Source organism: Anastrepha ludens, chromosome 3 (assembly GCF_028408465.1).
Source record: "Anastrepha ludens isolate Willacy chromosome 3, idAnaLude1.1, whole genome shotgun sequence".
NCBI classification, from domain to species: domain Eukaryota; kingdom Metazoa; phylum Arthropoda; class Insecta; order Diptera; family Tephritidae; genus Anastrepha; species Anastrepha ludens.
Genome location: NC_071499.1, coordinates 85,401,737 through 85,428,154, shown reverse-complemented (window position 1 = coordinate 85,428,154; position 26,418 = coordinate 85,401,737). Strand labels below are relative to the sequence as shown.

Genomic DNA, 26,418 nt, shown 5'->3' with positions numbered 1-26,418 from the left:
TAAGGTAATGTAATTAGTTTTTCCCACATTTATTGGCTTCAGTGTTGATCGCTGTTATACGTCATTAAGCTAAAACCTGCTTAAAATAAACTTGCCATGACGGTGCAACTATTTGGGATTATTTGTTTGTTTTTTTTTTTTTTTGCGTACCCAGCTCACTTAAGCACATATGTTTTCAAGTCAACCGATGCTTTCGACGTACACTTCACTCGTGTCTATTGGGTTGTCTACTGCACTTTAAAACCTAATTAAATTAGATAAGCAGCTCATCAGCAATGGGTATTATCAACATCTTTACAAGACACTTATGTATATCTTCACAAGATACTCACGATACCAGGCGTATTGGTGTGTCGTCGGTGAGTATGTTGAGACAGTCATACTTAAATATTAGATGCAAATAGAGCGAAATACTCAGAACTTCATCGCTCTTCAGTACTTCCGTTGTCAGTTAAACAAAATGAGAAAGCAATTTTAGTGGCGCATTGTTGACTTTGCTCTACTTGTTGTACCCGTAGCTACTGCTGATGTTTGTTTGGTGTTGTAATTATCTCTTGTTTTGATGTTCTTGTAAATGAATCAGTTTCTCATTGCTTCCTTTTGATGCCGCCTCTTCAGTTCAGCCGTTTGATAGTTTTGCACGGTTGTAGTTTACCTACAAACAAAACTAATTGGAATTTTCTGCAGTTATCACACCGAACTTCAAGGCATCGAAGTCCTCTCATGTGCTCACTTCTTCATGTTCAATGCTCTCGTTTGCGAGCAACATTTCAGTGAATTTCAATAATCATACAGCCCATAAATTCTTTTGCGGCGATATCTTGCTGTTATCAAGTTGTTTCCTTGTTGCCGCCACCGCACAAGCCACCAACCTAACACTGTGTTTCACTTTTATTACTTCTTATCACCAATATTATTTTCTTGTTTTTTTTTAATTGTACGCACATACATGCATCATATATGTAAATGTAGTTCAGTTTCCCTTGTTTAGTTTACTTTTGTTGTTTTCTGAGTCAAGTACCTGTTCCACCAATACAATTGCTTGCAACAATACACGTACGATTACGCCATAAAGTACGTACTTGACAAGGTAACGAGTTTGAGATACATACATACTCGTACATATGTCGTTAACGCTTTTATTATTATTTTTTTTTTTTGTGTTGTTTTTTTTAGAGTGTGCCACTGCAAATGCATACATGGGAAGGAAGTACAATTGTATTTGAGTATGTATGAATGTAGGCGATTCGATATGGTTCATTTGCTACTGATCGTATTCAATATGTGTCAGAGTTAATTCTAAAAAATCAGTCTGTTAATCGCCGTTAACGGACTTAGACGTGACTCTCTACGGTACGGCGGACAAATTTCGAAAACAAAGTGTGCGCCGGTGCACCGTACGCGATTGTCGGGAGTTGCTTATTCAGTAATTAAATATAAAAAGTTGAACACTAAGACATACATACATACATATGTACACATAAGGGATGTATAATTGATGAAAGTACTGCGGAAAAGTAATCGAAAGTGTAAAACAAAGAAACATTTTCTGGGATTAAGCTAACGAAGGGCTACCGATCACAACGGCAAGACAACATGACGGTGGAAAATGGTAAATTTTACAAGTAGAACGTTAGCGTTGAAACATGACATACAATAATACTACAATAAAATATTCCATATTCAAGTAGCGGTCGTAATTCAAATTAGCTCATTTTACCGGGAACAATGAAATAAAAATGCTCAACTTAGAAGCAGTTGTTTTAATTAAATTCTCATTATTTTATACAAATAATTTATTTATTTATTCATTAATGTCTAACAAAATTCAGAACAGACAAGAATCCTTCTAGAAATTCCAAACTACTCTTAAAGTGACAAGTAGATCTGGTGAAACCTATTGACTATTTTAAACAGTGGTTCCTCATACAAAACGTGATATTAAAAGTTTTGCAATTCAAGTTATCTATTGTATTTTTGCAGATATGTATATAAAAATGTATTAAAACTGCCTTTAGAAGAGCTATTAGAAATAAAGAAAATAAAATATCTTTAGTACCCTATGAAGTACAAAATTTATATACACCAGGAAAATACAAGGTTTACTCAGAATATTCCTTCTAAGCGTGCAAAGTACGTGATCAAGGCTCATCTGGGTGCCTGATCACAGGGGCATTGTAAGAAACGCGAAATAAGACAATTGGGATCCCCTTGAATGCCTGGAAAGGTAGGCGTCGCGTTAATCCAACGCACACGGGGCAAGTACACAAACTTGCTAGCTAGCGAGGACCTTCTGGCCACGTGTAGATGGGAGGCGTTGGACAGAGCTTGTAAGATTAACAAAGCCTCATCTTTCGAGTTTTGGTTTTGTAGACGAACAGTAACTTTCGAATAAGCGCACGGCGAACTTAATACAGCAATGCCAAAGATTCCTCGTCAAGGTTCCCACAAAAACTGCGAAGAATCCATTAATTACCCTCATCGTAAAAAAAATTCACAGATTCTCAAAGATTTCAAAATGCGTTCCAATACCAAAAATAAGCATTCATATATGCACACATACATACATAAGTGCATGCTTTCTTTTATATTGCAAACATCTTTGCGCTATTGCTTTTAGAGAAATCGGAGATAAAACTTGAATCTAAAAACCATACATTTTCAAAAATTGTATCAGAAGCAAACGTGAGATTAGATCGAAAACAGTGAAAATAGTTGTGTTTGATAACAAAAGCAGCCATCAACTGCTATCAATCCACATCAAAAGCGTAAGCGAAAATTCTATTCTTAAGAGCAGATTCGGTTCGATACGCACCGAATTTAAAAGCCTATTTCTGATAAAAATTTTATTTAAGAAATTAAACAATTCATAAATTAAACAATTCACTTTAAATTTATTTTATCTAAATACTTACAAAAAAACAGTGTAAATAAAAACTTTAACTCGGTTTGTGGAACAAAAAATTATGAATTGGTGTGTCGTTTATGTCAAAATGTAGGTGTGTCTACCGAAGGTTAAATTATAGCCAGCAACAGACACTGAATTTCGAGTTTTTTTTTTGTTGAGCTCAGTATAGGCAAGTATCGAAAGCTATATTTGGTCCAGACCGAAGTTTATACCAGCGCACATTTTAATAAAATTTAATTCTGGCTGGCAGTTGGAATCCACCAAACTCATGGATAATGAGAGTTAGATCTTGCAACATCAGATGGACGGTGAGAAATTTAGTCTTAACATAGAGAACGTGGACATAGTTTTTATCCGATTTCAAAAAATATTAACCCATACCAAGTTGGGGCGATTTTTGTTGAATCGATATCGAAATACACGCTTTTGTCAAAAGTGAGCATGTCAAAGCTTTTTAATAATTTTAGTTGCGTCGTATTTCCTTTCTTGGGTACAACATTTGCACCAAATTTAAATGATTTTGCTTAATTTATTCTAAAGACATTACGACTTTTTCTTTTTCAAAATCTACCGTTATATAGCAAGAGGGCATGATTATTGGCCGATTTCGCTAATCTTCAATACAAATCTACCTCAGATAAAGTGTAATATGTATACCAGGTTTGATTGAAATATACTAATTTTTGCACGAGTTTTCGTACATATGGACAGGAAGACGGACAGGTATAGTTAAATCCTTTCCTCTCACCACTCTGAATATTTTGGGATGTATATGAGTAAATCTATATCGATTCCTTTAAGCTCTTTCATACAACCGTTATGTGATAAAAAATACAATTCCCTTATAATAATCAGATTTATTGTGGCTTTATTTAAGCTATAAAACATCATTCAAAAACCCGATTTGGCTGCGCTATCAGTGTTTAACTGATCGGCTTTATTTTTGACGACTTAATATGAATGACCTTATTCCGACAATAGCCCCAGAGAAAATAATCAAGTGGTGCAAAGCCGCATTAAAAAATTAAAAAAAGCTCGCTGTGACACGCCCCAGCGGTTAAATTTCTCCTTCACAACTACAAGTATTGCGTCGCTCAGTACTGCCGTCTTCTTGCAAGCAGAGATAGATGCATCGATATTGTCGGACGCTGACTATTGAAAGTTAGTTAACATCGCTCTATTCAAAAATCATACCTTCTCCCTCATTTCAAAATAAATAATGTCCGATAATGCCGTCACGCTATAGACCACACCAAATAATTTATCTTTGTGAACGATTGATGCTTGGTCGAACACTTGGGGATTGTGTTCGCTCCAGTAATTGCACTTTTGCTTGATGGCATAACTACTTCACCCGAAATGGTTTCCATCCGAAAAAATAATGTTTTGGCCAAAATCCGCAGGTTCGCAAGCAGAAAGCTTATTGAATATTTTGACAGCTTAATGTGGTTGATAACTCTGGTAGCTATGGATGACAGAAGTAAATTGGACAAATTTTCATAAGTATCTGGTAATTTTATATAAATATGAATAGAGTTTTCAAGCATAGTTGAAATTATATTTACCGTGCCGAGAATGCGTTTTGTACCGAATCGTCACGGGAGATGAGAAATGTGTCAATCCATCAATATGAAGTAAAGAAGTCGGTGGCACCAGGAGATACGCCAAAGCCGAGAGGCAAGCCGGATCTTTATCCAAATAAGATCATGATATGTGTTTGGTGGGACTGGGGGGGCATGGTGCACTGGAAATGCTCGAAAAGAATGCCACGGTCAACAAGGAGCCTGACCGCAACAGCCCAGCTACATCGCGTGAATGAGGCTATTCGACTGAAAATACCTGAATCCCCAGGAATCCCCCATGTTGCACAAGTCGTCAAAGCCGCACTCCAAGAGCTCGAATGGGAGGTGCTTTAGCATCCGCCGTATTCTCCAGACCTTGCACCGACCTATTACCGTCTTTTCCGCTCCCAGTGGAATTATATGAAGAGCGGACGATTTTTGGCGGTACGGCATTAACAAATTGGTCGAGAGGTGGGAAGAGATTGTAAACAGCAACGGCGAATATAGAATTGATTCACTTACTGATATAATTATTGCTTTTTGTTTAAATAAGCCTTCGGTAGAAACGCAACGAATTTATTCCCCAACCATAAAAGCAACTATCGTTTATGGCGCGCGAATTTCAACCAGATATTTGTGGAAAATCTAGTTAGAAATTGAACTTCTATGACGTCAGCAAATTTCGTGAATGAATATTGTAAATAAATAAAAGTCATATATTCATACTTTCACACAATATACATGTTTAATCTCTATAACTATCATTTTATAACTTGTACGTGCCAGAGATAATTCAAGAAATGGACATACATACATGAGTACAACTGTATCAAAAGCAATAACACTCTATATCCGCTACCATTGCTATATGTACATACATACATACATATATGTATGTGCCATAAATCATGTATCTATTGGCATAAGTACTGATTAGACACAATTGCCATCGATTCTTTTGTTTATTTTTATAAGTTCGCGGACTATTTACAAAATATGAGTGTGGATATGCACTGGAAGGACGTTCGAGGATCGCACTCTACGTATTTACATCAGAATGATAAATACTTTGTCATGCCCCTTCTTTATTTGCAATTCTCGCCTGAAGTGGTTAACTTGAATCAACACCTGATTCCAAATTAAGTACTCACACGTATGTAGGTCTATCCGGGCAAGATAAGTGAAGTATAAATATGTGCTCTTAAAATAGATACTTACACCTTTGTTTATCTAGAGCACATCTGTAACTAGTCTGGCTAATGAATTATTCCCTATTCTCATTAAACCGGTTTCACCTAATATCGATATATGCGTCTTTTGATAAAAAAGGTAAAATTTACGCAGTAAATAATGTGAACAGACTAAATATGGCAGAGTAATAAATATTGTGAGCAAGTAATAAAGTGATACGGTACATCCTCGGTGCATGATTGGGGTTTTGTTGATGTGCTGAGTATTTATAACCCAAATTAGCGCTAGGTAGATAAATAAATAACTAGTTAGAAAATTTGGGTGGAAAAGTTCTTGATAGAGGAGGTGCTAACGCTTATGGGTTCGACTATACAAGAGTTGAAATGTTTCAATCCTTGCCTGATCTTCTTCTTCTTCTTGATTGACGCGATAACCGCTTAAGCGATTTTGGCCGAGTCATTTCTATTTCTTGCTACATACACCAAAGGAAGTCAAGACCTCTCCCGCCTGATCTTTCCAATGCAGAGCAGGCCTTCCTATTCCTTTGCTACTACCATCTAGTACCGCATCGAATACTTTGTATACATTCGAACGACATGACCCAGCCAACGAAGCCACTGGATCTTTATTCGCTGTGATATACAATGTGAAGTTCAAAAATAAACAAGACTGAGCTAAAAAAGAAACGAGAAAAGCTTCCTTCTAACAACTTCGAGTTTATTTATTCAAAATAGTCCCCTCTGGCCTCGATACACCATTTAGCGCGATCTATGGTAAAGGCTTTTCGAAAGAGTGTTTCAAGTCATTGACCGGAATGTCCTTCGGGATGTCGGGACAAGTCTTTTGGATGGCCTCTACGGACGCAAAACGTTTTTCTTTCATGTTCGAATGCAATTATCCGAATACGTAGAAGTCACAGGGAGCCATATCACGCAAATGGCGTGAGTGATTGATGTGTAAAATGCGATTTCTAGTCAAAAAAAGTCAAAAGAGTGGGTCGATGAGATGGTGCATTATCATGCAATAAGCGCCAGCTTTCTCCTTCGCGGTATTCAGGATGAATTCGACGAATACGATGCAACAAACTCTTCAACACGCCAAGATAGAAAATTAAATTGACAGTTTGGCCTATTGGCATGAACTCCTTGTGGGCAATTCCCTTGGAATCGTAAAACAAATGAGCATCGACTTGATTTTTGACTTTTCCAATCGTGATTTGGGTGGTGGCTCATCTGGAGCCTTCCATTCGGCACTTTGACGCTTAGTTTCAGGTTCATGTGGAAACACTACGTTTCATCACCAGTTACAATGTTGTAAAGGAAGTTTGCGTCTTTTCTCGCCTCTTTAATGTGGTCTTTCGGATGTTGAATTCTGAGCAATTTTTGGACCTCAGTTTACTTGTGCGGAATGAAGCGGGGAGACATTAACAGAGTCTGGTAATCGCATAGAGCATTCGATATGAAGTTGCACTTAGTATGTTTCCGAACCTATTTTCGATAACTCGATTTCGAAAACTGGTCACACCTCTCATTTACACCTCTTCTATGGTTTCAAAATGGATGTCTCTAAGTGGTCTCTTTTATTTAACTGAACAGTCAGGAATCACACGGAGCAGGAAAAATAAGGTACGTGGGTGATGAGTTGAATTTTTCGCGAAATGGCCACGAACAATGAATGTAACACGAGATGGCGTATTATCGTGGTAAATTCCAAATTAGCTGACCTCTTTCCCTTTTTTCCGAATTACTTCAAGTAAATGAAATTACTGTTATATGATTAAAAAAGCTGTAAGTATAATATAGGGTGTCCTATCACGTCGTCTTTTGCTTTTTGATGTGAGTTAACTAATTTACTGGATAGACAAATCCAACTATTGTATTATTTCTTTCTATTTTATAGCTTCTATTTCTTTTCTATTAAATAAATGTTATTTTATTTGTCTCTCAATAGATAATAAGCCAAGTACTGGCGACATACAAAGTACAGAACCGGTCCCTGCAGCCAATGGTAACACAGCGAGCGCTGACACCCCTGAGGTTAAATCTGTATCTGAAAACCCTACAGAAGCAGCCATTTTACCTCGTTTAAGTTTTAAGGAAGGCGACAAGAATGAAGCGAATGCAAATGACAGCATCGAACCGATCGCTAATCTTTCGGAAGCAGAGGGGCAAGTGAAGGTAAATAATATATTTTTTATAGTAAGAAATAGTATTTGGCAAGGGTGAATGCATAAAAATTCATTACTGTCATTATTATTGCTGAGGAATCCCGGTGGTTTAGAGCTCGAAAATTTAGGGTATTTTTAGGAATTTTTTTTACAATAAAAAAAATGAAAAACGATATTTAAATTTAGGATTTTTGCATAACTTCTTTCACATACAAAAATAAAAAACAAAAATTGTTTAGTCTTAATTTTAATTTAAAAAAGCCGCTGAAGTTGACCCTCCCGAAAAATTGGACCTGGACGGTGTTGTCCATTTGGCTCTTCTATTTATCTGAAACACAAAAACCAAAAAAACTATTAATCAGTATGACTGTAGCTATGTCCCGTACTAGAATAAAAAATAAATTGACAAAATGGCGCGGTCTTGAATTTGACACAAATCGGGTTTTTTCAGTTTTTTAATAAAAAAAAAATACGCAATAATTGAAATATTAATATGATTCTAGTACGGGCGATAGTCATTGATGTTGTGAACCACATTTAAAGATTTCAGACGATTCGGTTGAACAGTTTTTTTCTTTACAACACCAGGCTGAAAAAAGTTTTGAGATAATTGAGTTCATAGTTTTGTGAGTGGATATTTTCCAATGATGCCGCCTCGTGACGAATCTGACTCTATCTGCTAAAACGGATGTAGAATCGAAAATACTGGGAATAACCTTTCAAAAATTTGACAGTATATTTTTAAAAGTCTATACTTTAGAGATGCCGAAAAGAAAAAAATCGATGTTTTGAAAATTCTGGACCACCGAGACCCTTAATAGCGGTTCTCTAATAAATAAAGTACTCAGCAATTTGAAATTACAACTTTGTACAGCATCGCAAATACATTAACGATTCGTTTAATTAAAAGAGATATTTCGTATTTTCCTTGTTCATCTCCAGACCTATTCGCTTCGCTTTTTATTCACTTTAGAAAATGTGTTCGCCTAACGGCCCGACTGATAAAGCCCAGAATGCCAACATCGTCAGTCACTATTTGTGCAATTTTATGAAAAGTTATGACTTGAAGATGTTGCTCTGACGGTCTCAAACTGCGTTTGATATTAAACAGCTCAGAAAGGAACACATGTAGAATCATGTTACCTAGTTAACTATGCGAGACCTAAAAGATCCAAATTCACATCTCCCAAGAAAAACGATCTGTTATTTGGTGGTAGTAAAACCTTCTAAAGGGTGTATTATACTATACATACAAATTTGTATTCAGAAATCCACTTTCGGGAACTTTCGTTCTGTTCGATTGTCACTCACTTGGCCCCACCAGAAACAATTCTGTCGATATCTAAGGTCTTTTCGCCATATTCAGCTTAAGGGCTTACCAGCGTCTGTATATCTGTAGGTGCATTGCAAGCGAGCATCGTCTTTAACGCATACTAATAGCTATAAAACCTCATACTTCAATAACAAAAAACAAAGTAAATTCTCCAAAAAAGGTTCTGCGTCGAACACTTTTTTGTATAAACAAATTCTCTCAATAAACTGTATACTAAATTAAAAAAAGAAAATTGCATAATATCTATATATATCTACCTAAATACGCACAACCTCAAATCCTTATCAAAAGTTAATATATGCCAAACATCACGACTTATTAATTCATAAGCTTCCGCTATGTGTTTGATTATAAAAATATCTTGTTATAATTTTAGAAACTGCCGTATCCGAAATCAGTCTTCTTTATCATCAGCAATGAATTTTGCGAACGTTTCAACTACTATGGATTGCGAAGTAAGTGCGTCTCAGCGAACCCAAATACTTTTACTCAAATATACTCGTACATAATTTCCCTCTTTCACATTTCTATTATAATATAATGCTATTTCTCTTCTATTCTATTTATCGTCTATAGCAATACTCGTCCTGTACCTGACTCGTCAACTCCTTTATAGTAGTGATGACGCCACCGTCATCTTCCACGTCTTTACAATGTTGGTCTATTTTCTATGCATTGTTGGTGCTATCATTTCCGACAGTTGGCTGGGAAAATTCAAAACAATTTTTTACCTATCACTTGTCTACGTTTGCGGCTCGGTTTTGGTATCTATTGGTGCAGTGCCGCCATTGAATTTGCCTGCTGAAACATTTACTATGCTCGGCTTGGGGTTAATAGCTCTGGGCTCGGGCGGTATAAAACCATGCGTATCCGCCTTCGGTGGCGACCAGTTCAAGTTACCCGAACAAGTGAAGCAAATGACCACATTCTTCTCGCTCTTCTACTTCTCGATCAATGCTGGTTCACTAATTTCAACTACAATAACACCAATTTTGCGCGAGAATGTTTACTGCTTCGGCGAAAAAGAATGTTACTCGTTGGCCTTTGGCGTACCGGCTATTCTTATGGTTGTCTCGATAAGTGAGTATTGCAGTGCACTCTTTGAAGTCTTTGGATTCTGAATTATTATATTATTCTACATACAAATACTAATATTTTCTAGTTATCTTCGTATTGGGCCGCCCATTATACATTAGCAAACCTCCAGCTGGCAATATGGTCGTGTTAGTCAGCAAAACTATTGGCGTAAGTTCATTTGTGAAATGAAATGTGTATAAGACACATCCATGCTTGCTCAGAGTGGCTACTAAATAATAACAATATTTATCCCTACAACACACTACGAGAATCTTCCATTACTCGAAACAGTGGTGGAAGTACTTTTTGGCTTCTGACCGCGTGCCAGATTCTCTTTCACAACTTCAACGGTCATAAATCATGTTGGTTTTAATACCAATATGCCATTAGCAAAGAGATACATGTCGTAAAGTGCAAAATCCGCCGAAAAAAGTGGATGCTATGTTACTGGGAGACTTTACTCGCCAAGAAACCTTTTGGGAGCCAATGCTGATTGAATCAGTGCTCTTGGTGAAGAGCTCATGGCATGGACTGTAATAATTTGGCCTGTTTCTTCATAATCACTTCACAGATTTTAGTAAAGATAGTAATGTGAACTAAACAGTTTGAGCTTCAAGCTCCGTTTCAGTAGCAGTTTTTCCAAGTTTCATATGAAATTTCACAACAAAAATTAACTATAACTTTAATTCGCACAGAAGCTATGGCTACACTGTTTTTACAGCAGTGCAAAAATTAATATTGAAGAAGACATCGCGGTAAACAGTTGACGGTTGCTGGCATTTGACGCGTGCGTAGTCTTCAGAAGTCACCTCTGTGTCATTATTTAGTAACCACTCCTCGTATTTGCAATTCTACTTAACTCTCATAATAAAATACTTTAAATATTTAGAATGCTATTTCTACTAAATGGAAGGAGAAGAAGACCAATCCTCGTGAACACTGGTTAGATTACGCCGATAAGAAGTATGACCGTCAATTGATTGAAGACATTAAGGTGTTGATGCGTGTTTTGGTGCTCTACCTACCGCTCCCCGTGTTTTGGGCGCTCTTCGATCAACAAGGTTCTCGTTGGACTATCCAAGCCACCCGTATGGATGGCGATATGGGCTCATGGGATATTAAGCCCGATCAAATGCAAATGATAAATCCTTTCCTGATTCTAGCTTTTATTCCCTTATATGAGCTCTTCTTCTACCCTTTGCTTAGCCTCATCGGCATTCGTCGCCCATTGCAGAAGCTTACCTTAGGTGGCATCTTTGCTGGTATAGCTTTCGTTGTTTCCGGTGTAGTCGAATTAGAATTGGAGGTAAGTGAAGTAATCAAGGACTCAAAGTCTATCGCAAAATTAAAAATAAAATCAATTTTTTTTAGAAAACTTATCCAGTAGTGCCAAGCGCTGGAAACGCTCAACTTCGTGTCTACAATGGCGAACTTTGCGACTATTCCATTACTACCAATTTGACGAATTTCAATTTTGACGTGACCTCATTAGATATGTATATGAATAGCACTGATGTGGACTCAAGCGGTCATCTCTATGTAACATTCACATTTAATGAGAAATCAGGTGTAAATTGTGCACAATTTCCTAGCAAAACTTTTATGTTCAACTCTTCTACGGCTCATTATTTGTTTTTAAATTCGAGAAACTCTGATAATCCTTTAATCTGGGGAGAAGACACAGTCAGTAAACCCAGCCGTGGTTATCCAATGGCACGTACATTGGCAAATGTGCAATCAAGTCGCACAATTGAATGGAAGAATAAAAAAGGTTCGATTGAGCACACCGAACCAGCCGACACGCGCAATATAACGGAACTAACGTCCGGCACCTATCAAATACTAGTTGATAATGTTGAGGTGGCAAGTGTAAATCTCAGAGTCGGAGGCATTTATACGGTTTTAATAAATGAAGATTCATCGGGTAACTATAGTGATAACACCTTAATCGTAACGACCCCGAACTCGATGTCCATTTTATGGTTAATTCCGCAATACGTTATTATGACACTCGGTGAAGTGATGTTCTCCGTAACTGGTCTGGAGTTTTCGTACTCGCAGGCGCCAGTGACAATGAAGTCAGTACTGCAAGCTTGTTGGTTACTTACAGTGGCATTCGGTAATGTGATTGTGGTGATTATCGCCGAATTATCGCTTTTCGATTCGCAAGCGTATGAGTTCTTCCTCTTCGCTGGGCTTATGTTCGTTGATATGGTCGTTTTCATGTTTGTGGCTTTCCGGTACAAACCAAATACACCAGCGCCCAATAGCGAAACAGAGCCGTTGACAGCGCCGGAAAGAAGCGAGAAGGATGGTATAGATAATGTAGCTAAGGCAATTGATGAGTAGAAAAGATTGGTTTGTAATAAAATGTACAAATAAGGATATATCTAATTTAGAGTCAGAATCTAATGTAAATAAATCATGTTTTTATTTAAGCTAAAGCCTAATTAAATAAAATAAAATGTATTAGATAACATTAAATATGCGTAATGACAAAAAAAATTAATACAAATAAAATAAGTTGTATCAACCGTTTAATATATATGAGGTGTGCTCAAAAGGTATCGTGAATTTTGAATTTTCGCAGGTTACGTATATTCGAACTTCGATTTCTTTGTGGCGATATGTTGGTACTCATGTCTCTCACACATGCCGACGAGTTCGGCCATTTTGAATGTTCAGTTAATTGTTGACAGCTGCTTTGCTTGCACGTGTTTCGGCTCGTATTCGATTTTTACCTATTCAAAAAGATGGATCAAAGAACCTGTATTGAATTTTGTGTGAAAAACGAAATTAAGTGCGCGAATGTTGACTGTGTCATACGGAGAAGCTACTTTGGACCAAAGAAACGTTTATCGGTGCTACAAAATGTTCTCAGAAGGCCGAGAAGATGTGAACGACGAAAAGCGGGCCGGCGTGCCGGGCGCCCGAGCATTTCAACAACAGTCGAAGAAATTGATGAATTCAAGAAAGTGGTATTGGCCAATCGTCGAATCACCGTTAGTGAAGTTGCTGAGGATCTAGACATATCGATTGGCTCGTGTCATTCGATTTTTTCAATGATTTGGGTATGAGACGGGTCGCCGCAAAATTCGTACCAAAACTGCTCAATTTCGACCAAAAGCAGCATCGCATGAACATTGCTAATGAGATGTTGGACTCTGTCCGCGACAACCCAAATTTGCTTCAGAGGGTCATAACTGGTGACGAATCGTGGGTTTATGGTTATGACGTAGAAACCAAAGCTCAATAATCTCAATGGAAGTTGCCGCACGAACCAAAACCGAAAAAAGCGCACCAAGTTCAATCAAATGTAAAAGTTTTGCTTACCGTTTTCTTCGATTGCAGGGGCGTTGTGCATCATGAGTTCTTGCCACAGGGTAAAACAGTCAATAAGGAATATTGCCTGCAAGTTATGTGCAATTTGCGCGAAGCAATCCGCTATAAAGGCCAGGATTTGCGGAAGAACAAAAATTGGCTCTTGCATCACGATAACGCCCCTGCCCACACATCGTTGCGCGTGCGCGACTTTTTGGCCAAAAACAACACACAGTGACTTTTTCTTGTTCCCGAAACTGAAGAGGCCCATGAAAGGACGACGCTACGCTACGATTGACGAGATAAAGACGGCATCGAAGGAGGAGCTGAACAAGATAAAAAAAGAAGTTGTCTGTAAAGACGGTTAAAGCGCGTAACGAACGGCAAAGGGGCGCAAACGGCCCCCGCGTTCGGCAATCGACATCTGGCTCTCTCCTACTTGAGTGAGCATATGTATATAAATTCACATATTTGTATTTGCATATGCCTTCTTCCTGTGTGCATGGTAATGAACCATTTCTCTGTTGAGAATAGGATGATCATAGGAAAAGTAGGAAATGAAAGGGAGTGCTTCGAGTTGAATGTGTCTTGAAAAAGTCAAATCGATGATGGTGCCGCTTAGTGTTGTTGACTTATTAACGTCTGATGCACAATCGAAATTGAACATATCTTTCATGAATTTGATAAATGTTTCACGTTTGTGTAAATGTAACTTGATCAATTCTATTGCGATTCCATTTACCTCCTTCTCTATATTCATACAAAATATCTATCAAACAAATAAAATTAAAATTTTCTTTTGAAAAATGCAACCATTCCATCAGTATTTTCTTATGACGTTGTCACGTTAAACTATCGTCAGTAAACCGACTTTACAGACAACCCTTTTTTTATTTCATTTCTGAATTAGTTATACTGCGAGTCATTGGGTTTTAATGTAAGACTTAAACTGCCTTTTGTTAAAAATCATCCGTGATTTCTCATTCAAATACACTACGCTTGAATCCCAACCATTCCCAAACCATTTTTTTTTTCCTAGATAATTAGAGGGTGGCCGGTGTCCGGTGGCAGAATAAGGTTTTAAATTTAAAGTTCTCCCTTAGGTGCTGAGCGAATGGGAGGAGAGAAGACCGCGTTAACTTCGTTATTCACACGTCTTATATAGTCACGATGACACAGTGGACGGGCGAACAATGTGAGTTCGTAGTCGAAGCGCCGTAGATTTTTTTTACGTTAAAATATTCGACATCTACATGATGCTCCAAGTGACAATTTGATTCGTTCAAACAGACCACGTCCGGAGCCCAGCTGGACAACGAGAATAAATGAAAATGTTAAACACGTCGCTAAAAGTTTGCACGATAATGTGCGCCAGTCTATGGGCAAGAGAGCGGCTGCCCTAGGACTTCCAAAAACTATTGTGCATGAAAAATTGAGGAAAGATCTTCGAGAGGGATTCCGCCACTTCAAAATTCTAATCCTGCAAACACTAAAGGGTACAGATTAGAATTTGCGTGAAACTTTCTGGGAGCCAAAACTGTTGGATCGATCTCGTACGGTCAACACTATCTTTTGGAATGATGAAGCCCTTACTTAAGGGGCAGATTTTCTTCTTTAACAAACTGATAAACCGGTTCGGTGACATAATTATATTATCCTGTCCACCTAGGTCACCTGATCTTACCCCTATGGACTTTTTTCTGTGGGAGTAGTTCAAAGATAAAGCCTATGAAAAAAACGAGCAACCATCTCAGCACTAAAAGAGCATATCGTTCGCGAGGTTAATGGCATCCCTACATCACTTTACCAGCGAAGGGCACAGAGTATGGAGGCACGAGTGTATCCGATGTAACTGTCAACATGTAAATGAAATATATTATTATATTTTTTTATCGACTTATGTATTGCGATCTGTTTAATAAAATTTAGCAATATTTACAATTAAAACTAAGATACGCTACGAGACATGCATGGAAAGCACCCAGTGGTGCAACCATTCCTCAATTTTTGCTTTCTAGCACATGAGATGTATTATTGATTTGCTCTTCAATCTGTTCAAGAAAATGGGATTTGTGGTAATAAGTGGGGTTAGGTGCAATTGAAGTCTTATACTGTGTGATGAGGCATGCTTTTTGATTCCTTCAGCTATTGTGGGAATTTCGAGATCACGGTGAATTTGGGCATTTTTGATAAGGTATGGTACATTTGCGATCATTCTGAGAGGTTTTGATTGGAGCCTTTGGAGTATTTCGATGTTTGAGTTTGCTGCGGTACCCCAGAGTTGTATGGCATATATCCATACTGGTTTTAGGATAGCTGAGAACAGGGAGAGCTAACAGCCAATAAAGACTTCGAAGTTTGATTCTTAGTGCCTTGCGTTTAGTAAAAATATGGGTTTGCCATGTGAGCCTGTCGTGCATTCCGGGATATTTTGTAACATTACTTTGGGGTATGATTGTATTATTGAGTTAGACGGGTGGGCAAGTATTTCACTTGAGTGTAAAGGTAACTTCAACAGATTTTATCTCATTTGATTTTATTATCCAGTTTTGGAGCCATTGAGTTTTTATCAAGTCCTTTTTAGAGTTTGAGAGAAGCCAATAATTTTTGAAGAATAAAATCCATAATCATCTTATTATCATCTTAAGTGATGGAGATTTTCGCTAAAATAGACTCTGATCTGGTATCGCTATGGAGAGTCTCTGCGTGGCTTCAGCCAGCCAGTATTACCTATCCTAATCGAATCTTCTTTGTAATAATTATTGAAATAAACTTTAGCTTTCAATTCCTAATTCTGCCCCCCGACACCCTGTAGATGTGTATAGAATTCAAATAACTTTTAATCGCGCATCTAATTTTTTTCTTCTTTTTATTACAGTATTTTATTACAAAGAGGCAAGTCAGGAAAGAAAGGAAAGAGGGGATTATGTTATGAAATGAGATACATCCCAATACCGATCACATACAGACAATCTCAAATTAGTAGCTGCGCAATATAAATTTTAGGTTTAGGTAGAAGATATAAAATTTCAATGTTGCAAAATAAGGAATTGTAAGGCTTAAATTCTATTGTAAGCGTCCCACGTTTTTTATTTCAAATCCAGTGAATTGTTTATAATAGCTAATATATTATTAAAATTTTAAAATAAAAACCTCTCAAGACTAATTCTAAAAGTCTCGGAGAAAACATTTTTTATTTTTTATGTAATTTTTAAGCCATTAAAAACGTGATACAGTATATATTTTTTATTTGAATATTATTTTCTACTTCTTAGCATAGTTATGTGGATATTGAACACATCCAAAAACTTGTACAGTTTGTCAAAAAAATGTTTTGGCATACTAAAATATTAAAATCCCTCGCACTTCTTTTAAGGGGGGAGCCTGGTTTATAAGGTCAAAAAAATCAATTTTTTTTCGTTTTAAGCAATTCCGAATATATTTCAGAATATTCACACAAAGTTACAGAGCCTAATTCTCAACATTTCCGTAGATACAAAGCCAAAGGTAGGCGAGCGTTAGGTAGTTACGCTGTGACCGGACAGCTATAGTACAAACTTTATCTTCTTTTCATTTTTATGATTTCTTTGAATTGGTGTACATGAATGAAAAGAGACTAATGAACCTTTTAAAATGAATCATAGCTTGTTCCCTTCCATATTAAACTCTCTTCTATTTGAACTAACAAAATAGGAAAAAAAAAAATTTTCAAGATTTTTATACCAAGTTGAAGTGAATTTCCTTTTTATAGAAAGGCATTTTTTTCTTTAAAACCTCCAAAAAGTTGAAATTTTGGAATTTCTCTCACTTTTCTTAGTTCATCTAGAATAAAAAATCATGATAATTAGAAATCCATTTGAATTTTTTGCTTTAGATAATAATTACGAGCTGTATCTTGTACGCCAGTTGGAAACTCCAGCCAGTTGGAAACTCCAGCGTTGCTGCGCTCTACTAATTTCTATGTTAAACATTTTTTTCAACTTATTTTAACCAGTACAAAAATTTTTTATATTTTTTAAATGTTTATTAAGAGATAGAAAAAACTTTGCAGTGCTAAATTAATTTTTTCCTTAAAACAAATCGCAAAGAGATGCAATTTTTAGACCTCATAAACCAGGCTCCCTCCTTATCTAAAACTATCGCTTCTTATTGAAATTGGGGGAGCCCTGCCAAAATTTATTCTATTAACTTACATAGTTACTGTAACCATAACTGTAAATCCACCAGTGGAAGCAAAAATAAAAATACAAAACAAAATAAACGTTTCTCTTAGCTGTCAAGAAAGTGTTTTACCTATCTATTTTCGGCATCGTTTGCTACAATGACTTAATATACCGTTATCACACTGAGTTGTTATTCACGCACGGAGCTCCGCCTCCTATTTGTGGGGTGCGTCTTGATGTTATTCAACAAATGGAGAAACTTACTGTTTTAAGCCGACTTCTTAATGGCAGAAATACACTGGATGGTTTGCCTTTTGCCTGCCGAGGGGCGAACGGTATTAAAAAAATTGTTTCTATCCTCCGGAATGATAGTCATGCACCAACCCATTCGGCCAAGGCGGCCGCCATTACATTAGTCAAATAAAACCAAAGATTGAAAGAGAACCATGAATACATATTTTCTTAAGCAACATGTCAAAACATACAAAAATTTTTTTTGAATTATCAAAGAAAATTTCGTTGTTTTTTATATGGACAAAAAAATACGCAGCTCCATCAGGGTATCAATTATCAGAGATTAACGAGAATTTTTAGCCACTTTAAACTTTCACTTTAATCCACTAAAATTTACTGCACACCCACATTTTTTATTTTTTTTAATTCTGAATAAAAATTTTGAAATATAATATAGAATATAATAAAATAATGAAATAAATCTTGTACAGATGAATATGGTCTGTATTATGGAATGAACTATATTTTTATAAAAACTATTTTAAAAATTAAAAACAAAATGAATATTTTAATATATAAATTTAAACTAAAAAAAAATAATAAAAAGATTTACAGAAGTTGTCAAAATGTTGAAGTGCTATATTCTTTTCGCGAATTGTACTTTCCTTATCCACTAATAATTCGTGCCCATACGATTTCTTCTCTTCTAAGACTTCTTATTAATACAAAAAAAACCATATAAAGCAAGTTTTGAATTTTGAAAAATTTTCAAAATGCCATCAAAACTTTTACGTTTTTTTAAATTTTTCAAGTAAACAATTTTATAGTCAAGGTGTAAGTTTCAAGTGACTACAAAATTTACTTCTTCTTCCTTTCCTAGCAAATTCGATTTCGAACATAGTGATCATATAAATTATCTTTGATATTTTACTATTATCTTTCCTATTTTACGATTACTATTTTTAAATATAAATTGTACATAACACATAATTACAAACATAGTATTAATACACAAATTACAAGCAAACAAATTTTTTTGACTATTTCTGTGTATTACACTCTGTCCATTGCTATGTCAATGAGGTTGCCAATATATTGTATTCCGGTCCATTGTGTAATGTAGTCATGAAAATTGTTTCCGGCCAATACCTCGTCTTCCTTCGATTTTTCCTTGGATAATTAGTTGCATCAACACCTATTTCGAATTTCAAATCAAAAAATATTCTCTGTAGAACCTCATTATTCGAAACACGCTCTGACAACGGTATATTTAGAACTAGTGGATATCTCCGCAGTTAAAACATTTCAAGCTTCACGAAGTACCAACCAAACATAACATTTTACAAATGGTATTTTGGTTTTAAGGCAGAGGTCCTGGGTGCTTAGTATCTACCTATTTCTATTCTGCATTTTAAAATACGACAGTTCCCGTTTTTGTTTTTTTCTTTTGCTGACGGTACTATGCTTTCTCTTCCATATAAAAAATCGAGCATTTTTCTTAGCGCTATGATGATTTATACGATTCCAGTTCCGACATATGGGGTCATGTCGTGCAAAAACAGTTATAAAATGTAAAATAAAAAATAGCAACAACAGATCGGAGATCACTAAGAAATCAATATATAAAATTAATCATCCAATTTGTTTTTGAATAACTCTTTTACTAAGCGATGGAAATCTTATGTTAACCTACACGCTCTCCATTGCTTAACGTGTGTTTGTGTGCTGCAGCTGTCCAGTTCGCAAGTGTTATATATGATTGACTTACTACCTTGTTTGCAAAAATAATAAACATTTCGATAGGATGATTAATTTTGCGCCACCTTATACTACTTACACAAGGCTTACTAACTAAAAAACTTGTCATCCAGTTAAGATTCTGCTTGGCACTCAATGTGTTAATAGACAAATTAGATTTATTATCGAGATAAGCTATTTACAGGTATATTTTACATTCAAACTAGGTATGTATGTGTGTAGGTAGTATATGGTTGTTCCTAAATATACTTCGATCGACATATATATATATATATTAAATATTTAAAGCACTTTTTTGCATATGAGCTTAGCTCTGATAATTGTAACGGAATCGGGTGGGTTCAAAAAATATATTACACAAACAAACAATACATAAAAGTCATACATATATAGTAAATGACAATATATTAAAAGAGATATTCCACAGAAATACATACATGTAAATATATAGCTTCCTAAAATCTAAAAATACATTAAAACTAAATAAGTTATTTAATCAGATACACCAACAATTCCTAAATTCAATTATCATACACCATTACACATTAAAAAAAGTATAATAAAAACTCGAATGGTTGCAATTATTACAATAAAAATAAATCTTATCGCTTATCACACATTGCATAGATTAATTAAGTAGATATGTAATTAATTAAGTTGACAAGGACGGAGGTCTCCAATAGAGTAACGTTATTACTGCCTGATGGCCTCTAACTTACTTCACATACCTAATAATAACTTAGCTTAGATTAGTAAAGCACAGCCCTGAACTGTAGCATTTGCTGGTGGTGGTGTTTGCAACGACGCACTGGACGGTCATGCGACAGTCTCCGTTTCAACATAGCCATTGTGTATGTAACCAGTTGATGGACTGCCAATTAGCGTCGACTTGCTCAAACCTTTGTGGTATGTGGACGGCTGTTCGCTGGCATCCAAGATGTGCTCAAACACCGCATCCAGCCGACAATGGCTGACGGTGTAGTGTAAACGATTCTCATACTGCTCTGACAGCACCTTCAACTCACCGAACAGATCTGCCAAGGTGAGCGTTTTTGGTTGGTTAGAAGAAGGCATCACTTCAATATCATTCTAATGGGGCGAGGAAGAAGAAATATTGAGCATCACGCGTTATAGTATTTGTAGAAGAAGAAAACAATTTCTTGAAAATACTTACCTCTTGCGGCCTGCACGTCTGGATTTTCAAACTAAACTTAATGGAATGCGGATATGTTTGGAAGTCAACGCACTGCGGCAAACGAACATGAATACACTGAAAATATTCATAAATTTATAGCAAACAAAATTTATAATTTCGAATGTTAAAATCAATTCAATTCGGTAATTTTCTTTTTTTAATTTTAACGAATTTATGCAAACATATTTATCTGCTTGCATTACTTACCTTCTCCACGGATTCAATTAACTGGTTATCGCCATAAATCACCACATTATAATAGCCGCCGTATTCCGTACTTAAACTCTCCGGACTGCCACAGGTTAGTATTTGTCCATCCTTTAGTACAGCGATGCGATGGCATATTCCATCAATCTCTGACACCGAATGTGAGGTGAGCACAACTGCTCGTTGTGCTGCAAGTAGCTCATGTATGGTACGATAGACAATGGCGCGCGTTACTGGATCCATATCACTGGTGGGCTCATCCATTAGCACGACAGTTGTGCGGCCACAGCAGGTTAGCGCCACTGTTAGTTTGCGACGATTGCCGCCACTCAAATTCTTAACCAAAACATGACGGTACGACTTCAGTTGGAATGACTCAAGTATGTGTTCCATTAACTGCCAATGGTTAGTCAGAAATTCAAATAAAAATTTGTCAAAATAGAGTCTTCTGTTTTTGTTTTTTTATACATAAATTTTAGTGTTTCATACTTTATAATTTCAAAATTTATCAAAGCAAATTTCTTCAGAACATATTTCCTGAACTCATCCTTCCCTAATAAAAAGCACTAGCCAGATATTTACTATAACTATACGAGTACAAGCAGCAGCTCCATCATTCAGCTCATTGCAGCAAACAGCAAGAGAAAAAATGAACGTGGCAAATTGTTGTAAGGATTGTGATCGATTGAAGCCACGGACATCGGGGACTGCTCCAGTACGACCAGAATTCCAGCAGCCCACCATGTATGACCACTTTCCAAATTTCCAGCGTTTCAAAACGCAGAAACAGGAAGAGCACGCCATTGAGAAGCGAAAGGGGGAACTTCTTCAAATGAACACGAATTTTACCAACTGGAAACCGACCAATAGTAAGGATGTGTTTGATCAATTCAGCACTCAGGATGTTGCATTATTTCGCCAACAAATTCGCTTAGCGCAAAGTGGTGAACGTTCAATTTTAGAGAGTCTCACGACGACAACAGAAGCAGGTGCTTCAAGTGCTATTGGCACCGGCACTGCTGGCGGAGGCGGAGGCGGAGGCGAAGGCGAAGGCGAAGGCAAGTCGCTGAAGAAGAAAGGCTCGCTACTAACAATCTCGCGCACACCCGTACAATGTCCGATTGGCGCATGTGGCCGCACTATAGGCGTGACGTCGGTATTGTCGCATTACTTGCGTGATCATAGCGAGGATTTTGGTGTGCAGTGTCAAGAAATCTATGGCGGTAAGCGCTCGGTGTTGATTTTCGATCCGACTACTTTGGAATTTCGTGATAATGTGTGTTTGGGTGTGTTAGCGTATGGAGGCACCAAGGAAAAATGGTAATTTAAGAAAATTCATTAACTTATAAATTTTGCAGTTTCATTTACTTTATCGATTTTAGTTCAGATCCTCCCGCCAAGCGTGGCATTTGCATCCAAAATGCCTTCCTGCCAAAGCCAAATGAACATCTAGATGCACATTTGCCCATACTGATAATGGCTTGCCGTACATCCTGGAGTGCGTTATTGGAGGACAAGGAGCTGGAAGCTAAAATAACGAAACCTGAAAATATGAAGCAACACCTGCTGGTCATTTGGTTGGTGAGCGTGCAGTCCACCAAGCCAATACATTGCACTCTAACCGCTTACGACCAGACGATGACAACGTCGCGGAGCATCATCGCACAAGTGCGCCAGCTGACTGAGTCACAAAATCCAAGTGAGTTTCTGGTTAACGATACGAATAGTTTGCGATTGAATTGGGGCGAAATCAATATACTCTCAAATGATGGCAACGATTGCATTCACCTGGAGGTTATGATCACTGAATACGATCAATAAAGTTTTTTCTTGAATTTTTATAAAGATGCAAGAAATGGCAAAACCTATGTGCTTCATCATTGTGTTTGATATTTACTTTTTAAGTTTTTCAATTGTAGATTGCAAGGGACTCGTGCGCATAGTTTTTCTTACCTTGTCGAGATTAGCCACACGCCGCAGATTACCATAAAAGCGTATACATTCTTCGACGGTGAGAAGGGAATCCAAGGGATTTGTTTGTGGGCAATAGGCGATCTCGCCCTGTGGACAAAAAATTTAAATTTATGCATTTAGTACTATTTTTATTTCATTGTTCTTATTAAATGTGCATTTTAACTGTGCACTTACATTGAAGTAGTTGACTGCACCCACATTTGGTTGCAATTCACCAGAGAGCATTTTGAATATAGTCGATTTGCCAGTGCCATTCTTTCCCAGGAGGCCAAAGCATTCGCCCGCCTTCACCGCAAATGTGACATTTTTAACAACATACTGTCCACGGTCGTAGGCCTTGCAAAGGTTGTCCACTTTCAATACTTGCGGAACATTATCCTTATCGGCAACCTTAAGCGTATTTTGTATGGACACGATTTTCAATTCCTCCACCTGCTTTTGCTCGCGCTTCCGGTAGAAGGGAAGGCGATTTAAAATCGATTCACGTATTTTATAAATTTTACCAGTTTCCAAAAGCGCATTTAATATGATGAAGAAAATACCAAGCAGCAGCAAAGCCAGCATATGTGGACGGAGTAAGTCACTCGAAACTGGGTGCTTGTACGAATCAATGTCGTAACGCTGGAAGATAAGCGAAACCATATAGTTTTTGCAGATCTCTAGTAGACCATCTCCCAATGCATGCTGTGGAAAGATGAGAAAGGCCCTATTTAGGAAGTGTCGCCAGTCATCCCAGATTTCGGAATCGCCAACCACACCCAGCAAAACGATGTTAGCCATCGTAAAGAGTGGAATGATGATGTTCAGGCAGAAGATGGTCACAATCGCCACGCTGGAGTCGTTGAAACACTTCTCAAATACATGCACACCAGGTATACAGGCGAACCTGTAAATTTCAGATACATGAAATTGGTTTTTATAATGTTTTAAAATTTATTTTGCATATCTCTTACGCAAAGAGTAGCGCCAGCACGAAAATACCAGAAATATTTTGACGAGCCAAAAATACTGGCAATCCGAAGGAAAATATAATGGCACCGCAGACCAATATGGCGAAGAACATGACCTGATCGTATTAAAAATAGAGTTTTGAAGTATTCAATATTAATTCATATTAAGGTGGTACTCACCAAGAAGTCCCACACGAAGGCCACGCCCCAGTAGGTGGCCCAGTTAACACCACAAAGCTTTTGTTGTAGTTTCTCACCTTTTACACGTTCGTTAACTAGAAATACGGAGGACACAGCTACCACCAAACTAAAAGCAATCAGGAGTATGAAAACCATGGAGGAATCACCAGCTTGACGCAAACTGTGGGAGTAATTAGCGATAAAGTTCAAATATTAGCCAAATTGATACACTTCTGTATATACGAGTATGTGTGCATATCCACGCACAACAACAATTCACTATGTACATATCTATGTTCGGCACATATTTTAAGTGAAATGTTATAGTCCAAAAATAACTATATTTATAGGTGAGCTTGGTTAAGTTAGATTATATCAGACGGACTAGTCACTCTATGGCCACAGAGTACTGTTGTACTATGGTGTCCAGGAAAAATTCCCCCAATTCTATTCTAACATCCAATCAACCTTTTCAGTGAGACTAATTCTCGAAGAAGTGATTACCCAAAAATCTGAAGAGCATTATTCGAAGTGCGAGCATTCGCTCCAGAACGAATGAACTTCTCTAAACGGCTTATATTGTAACCTTGCGGCCACATGGGCAATAGTACAATTAGTATTCCCGTGAGGAGTCTCAGTAAGTTTCGTATTCTTTGTTTATCGAGTGCTGGCGAAAATGAACGTGAACTGCAAGTGTCCAGATTAGTCGTCCAACTATTAGTAGCTGATATAGCTTTCTCCCTAACTTGCGCAAATAGAAAGCCAATCGGGGCTTGTATGCTGGGAGCCTTTGTATTATTTTTAAGTAGAAAGTGGCGTCGTTCTATAAAAGAGATTGTAGAACACATACCGAATTGGACATTACCGGTCCAAGGGTAATCAAGCTTACCCGCTATGTAAATTTCCTACATCTTGGCTTATAGTAACATACTCGTATAAGACAGTTGCTGTGAGAAGACGCCGCCCATTTTTTATCCAAATGAAATTTCGTCATCGCTTAGAACGGTATTGAATTTTTATCATTCTATCAGGGCAGTGAACCTCGATGACCTATTGAAGACGGGGGTGTCCCGCAGTCTGAGGGTGTTCTTTGCTGCAGAGTATGTTTAACATTACTACTTATGTTTATAGATGAAACGTGTGGAGGTTTCTCTTTTATGCCAAACAATGCAGGTTTAGCAACCAACGTGTTACAGATGAGAAGGGTCTTCCAACCGCCGGATACTTGTAGGTACATACAGGGTGGGCCATATAGCGTTTGCTTTTTGAACCACCTATTTTTCTGAGAATGATAACACAAATGACATGTCAAATGTGTTCATAATTTACTTAAAGATTTGACATTTACGAAATGGGACGCTATACGCTTGAACAAAATTGCGAAATATTGAAAACCTATTTCCAAAGTGGTGAGTCTTCTTCTTCTTTTCTGATTTTCACATCGGTGGCTACGTCAATAAGCAAAATTGTCGGATTTGGGGCTCAGAAAATCTACACGTTACTGTAGAGAAGCAAATGCATCCGCAGCGAGTCACTGTTTGGTGCGGTTTTTGGTCTGGCGGCATCATCGGGCCATTTTTTTTCGAAAATGAGCGAGGAGCCGCGGTTACAGTAAATGGCGAGAATTACCGTGACATACTCAACGAGTTTTTGTTCCCAAAATTTGAAGAGGATGACATGGAAGACATTTGGTTTAAACAGGACGGTGCAACTTGTCACACTGCCAAAGTTACACTCGAACTTTTGGATACCGTTTTTGAAAACCGAATAATCAGCCGAAATTCCGATATCAATTGGCCGCCTCGGAGCTGTGATTTAAGCCCGTTGGCCTATTTTTGGTGAGGAGCCGTTAAGGACAAATGCTATGCGAACCATCCAGAGACGATTGATGCTTTAAAACACGAAATCGAAGTTGCCATTCACGAAATTGGAGCCCAAACAATCGAAAATGTGTTTAAAAATTGGGTTGATCGAATGGCCTACTGTAAAGCCAGTCGTGGCAGTCATTTGAACGATATTATTTTTCATTCACAATGACGATTCAAAAAGTAAATTTTACATGACCCACCCTGTACATTTAGTGTATTATATATTGTCATAATTTCCAGTCTGCTTCAATCACACTTGGTGTTTTTCCAGAGAAGACTTAAAGCCGGGAATATCTTCTACAAATATTGACTCTTTCGATAGCTTTAAAT

At 37.2% G+C, this 26,418-nt stretch overlaps 3 protein-coding genes across 5 annotated transcripts in view; 2 read left to right on the top strand and 1 right to left on the bottom strand.

Annotated features, from left to right (window-relative positions):
• The first annotated feature begins 1,302 nt into the window (after window positions 1-1,302).
• On the top strand, window positions 1,303-12,777 carry LOC128858340 (peptide transporter family 1). The gene is made up of 7 exons (XM_054094526.1): window positions 1,303-1,612; window positions 7,612-7,838; window positions 9,538-9,616; window positions 9,738-10,241; window positions 10,324-10,406; window positions 11,128-11,544; window positions 11,610-12,777. The coding sequence occupies exons 1-7, from the start codon at window positions 1,597-1,599 to the stop codon at window positions 12,585-12,587; spliced, it is 2,304 nt and encodes a 767-aa protein (XP_053950501.1). The 5' UTR covers window positions 1,303-1,596; the 3' UTR covers window positions 12,588-12,777.
• Window positions 12,778-19,852: 7,075 nt separating this feature from the next.
• The window catches only part of LOC128858338 (ATP-binding cassette sub-family A member 13), an 89,870-nt gene continuing 83,304 nt past the window's right edge, over window positions 19,853-26,418 (bottom strand). For all 3 annotated transcript variants that reach the window (XM_054094521.1, XM_054094522.1, XM_054094523.1), the window contains 7 exons: window positions 24,221-24,401; window positions 24,044-24,156; window positions 23,265-23,976; window positions 23,070-23,177; window positions 21,117-21,512; window positions 20,889-20,984; window positions 19,853-20,803 (listed from right to left, as the gene is read on the bottom strand). In XM_054094521.1, the coding sequence (XP_053950496.1) occupies window positions 20,531-20,803; window positions 20,889-20,984; window positions 21,117-21,512; window positions 23,070-23,177; window positions 23,265-23,976; window positions 24,044-24,156; window positions 24,221-24,401 (1,879 nt within the window). In that variant the 3' untranslated portion in view covers window positions 19,853-20,530. The remainder of the gene's footprint in view (window positions 20,804-20,888; window positions 20,985-21,116; window positions 21,513-23,069; window positions 23,178-23,264; window positions 23,977-24,043; window positions 24,157-24,220; window positions 24,402-26,418) is intronic.
• LOC128858339 (uncharacterized) lies at window positions 21,729-22,937 on the top strand. Its single transcript, XM_054094524.1, has 2 exons — window positions 21,729-22,436; window positions 22,499-22,937. Exons 1-2 carry the CDS (start codon window positions 21,766-21,768, stop codon window positions 22,935-22,937), a joined length of 1,110 nt encoding a protein of 369 aa, XP_053950499.1. The 5' UTR covers window positions 21,729-21,765.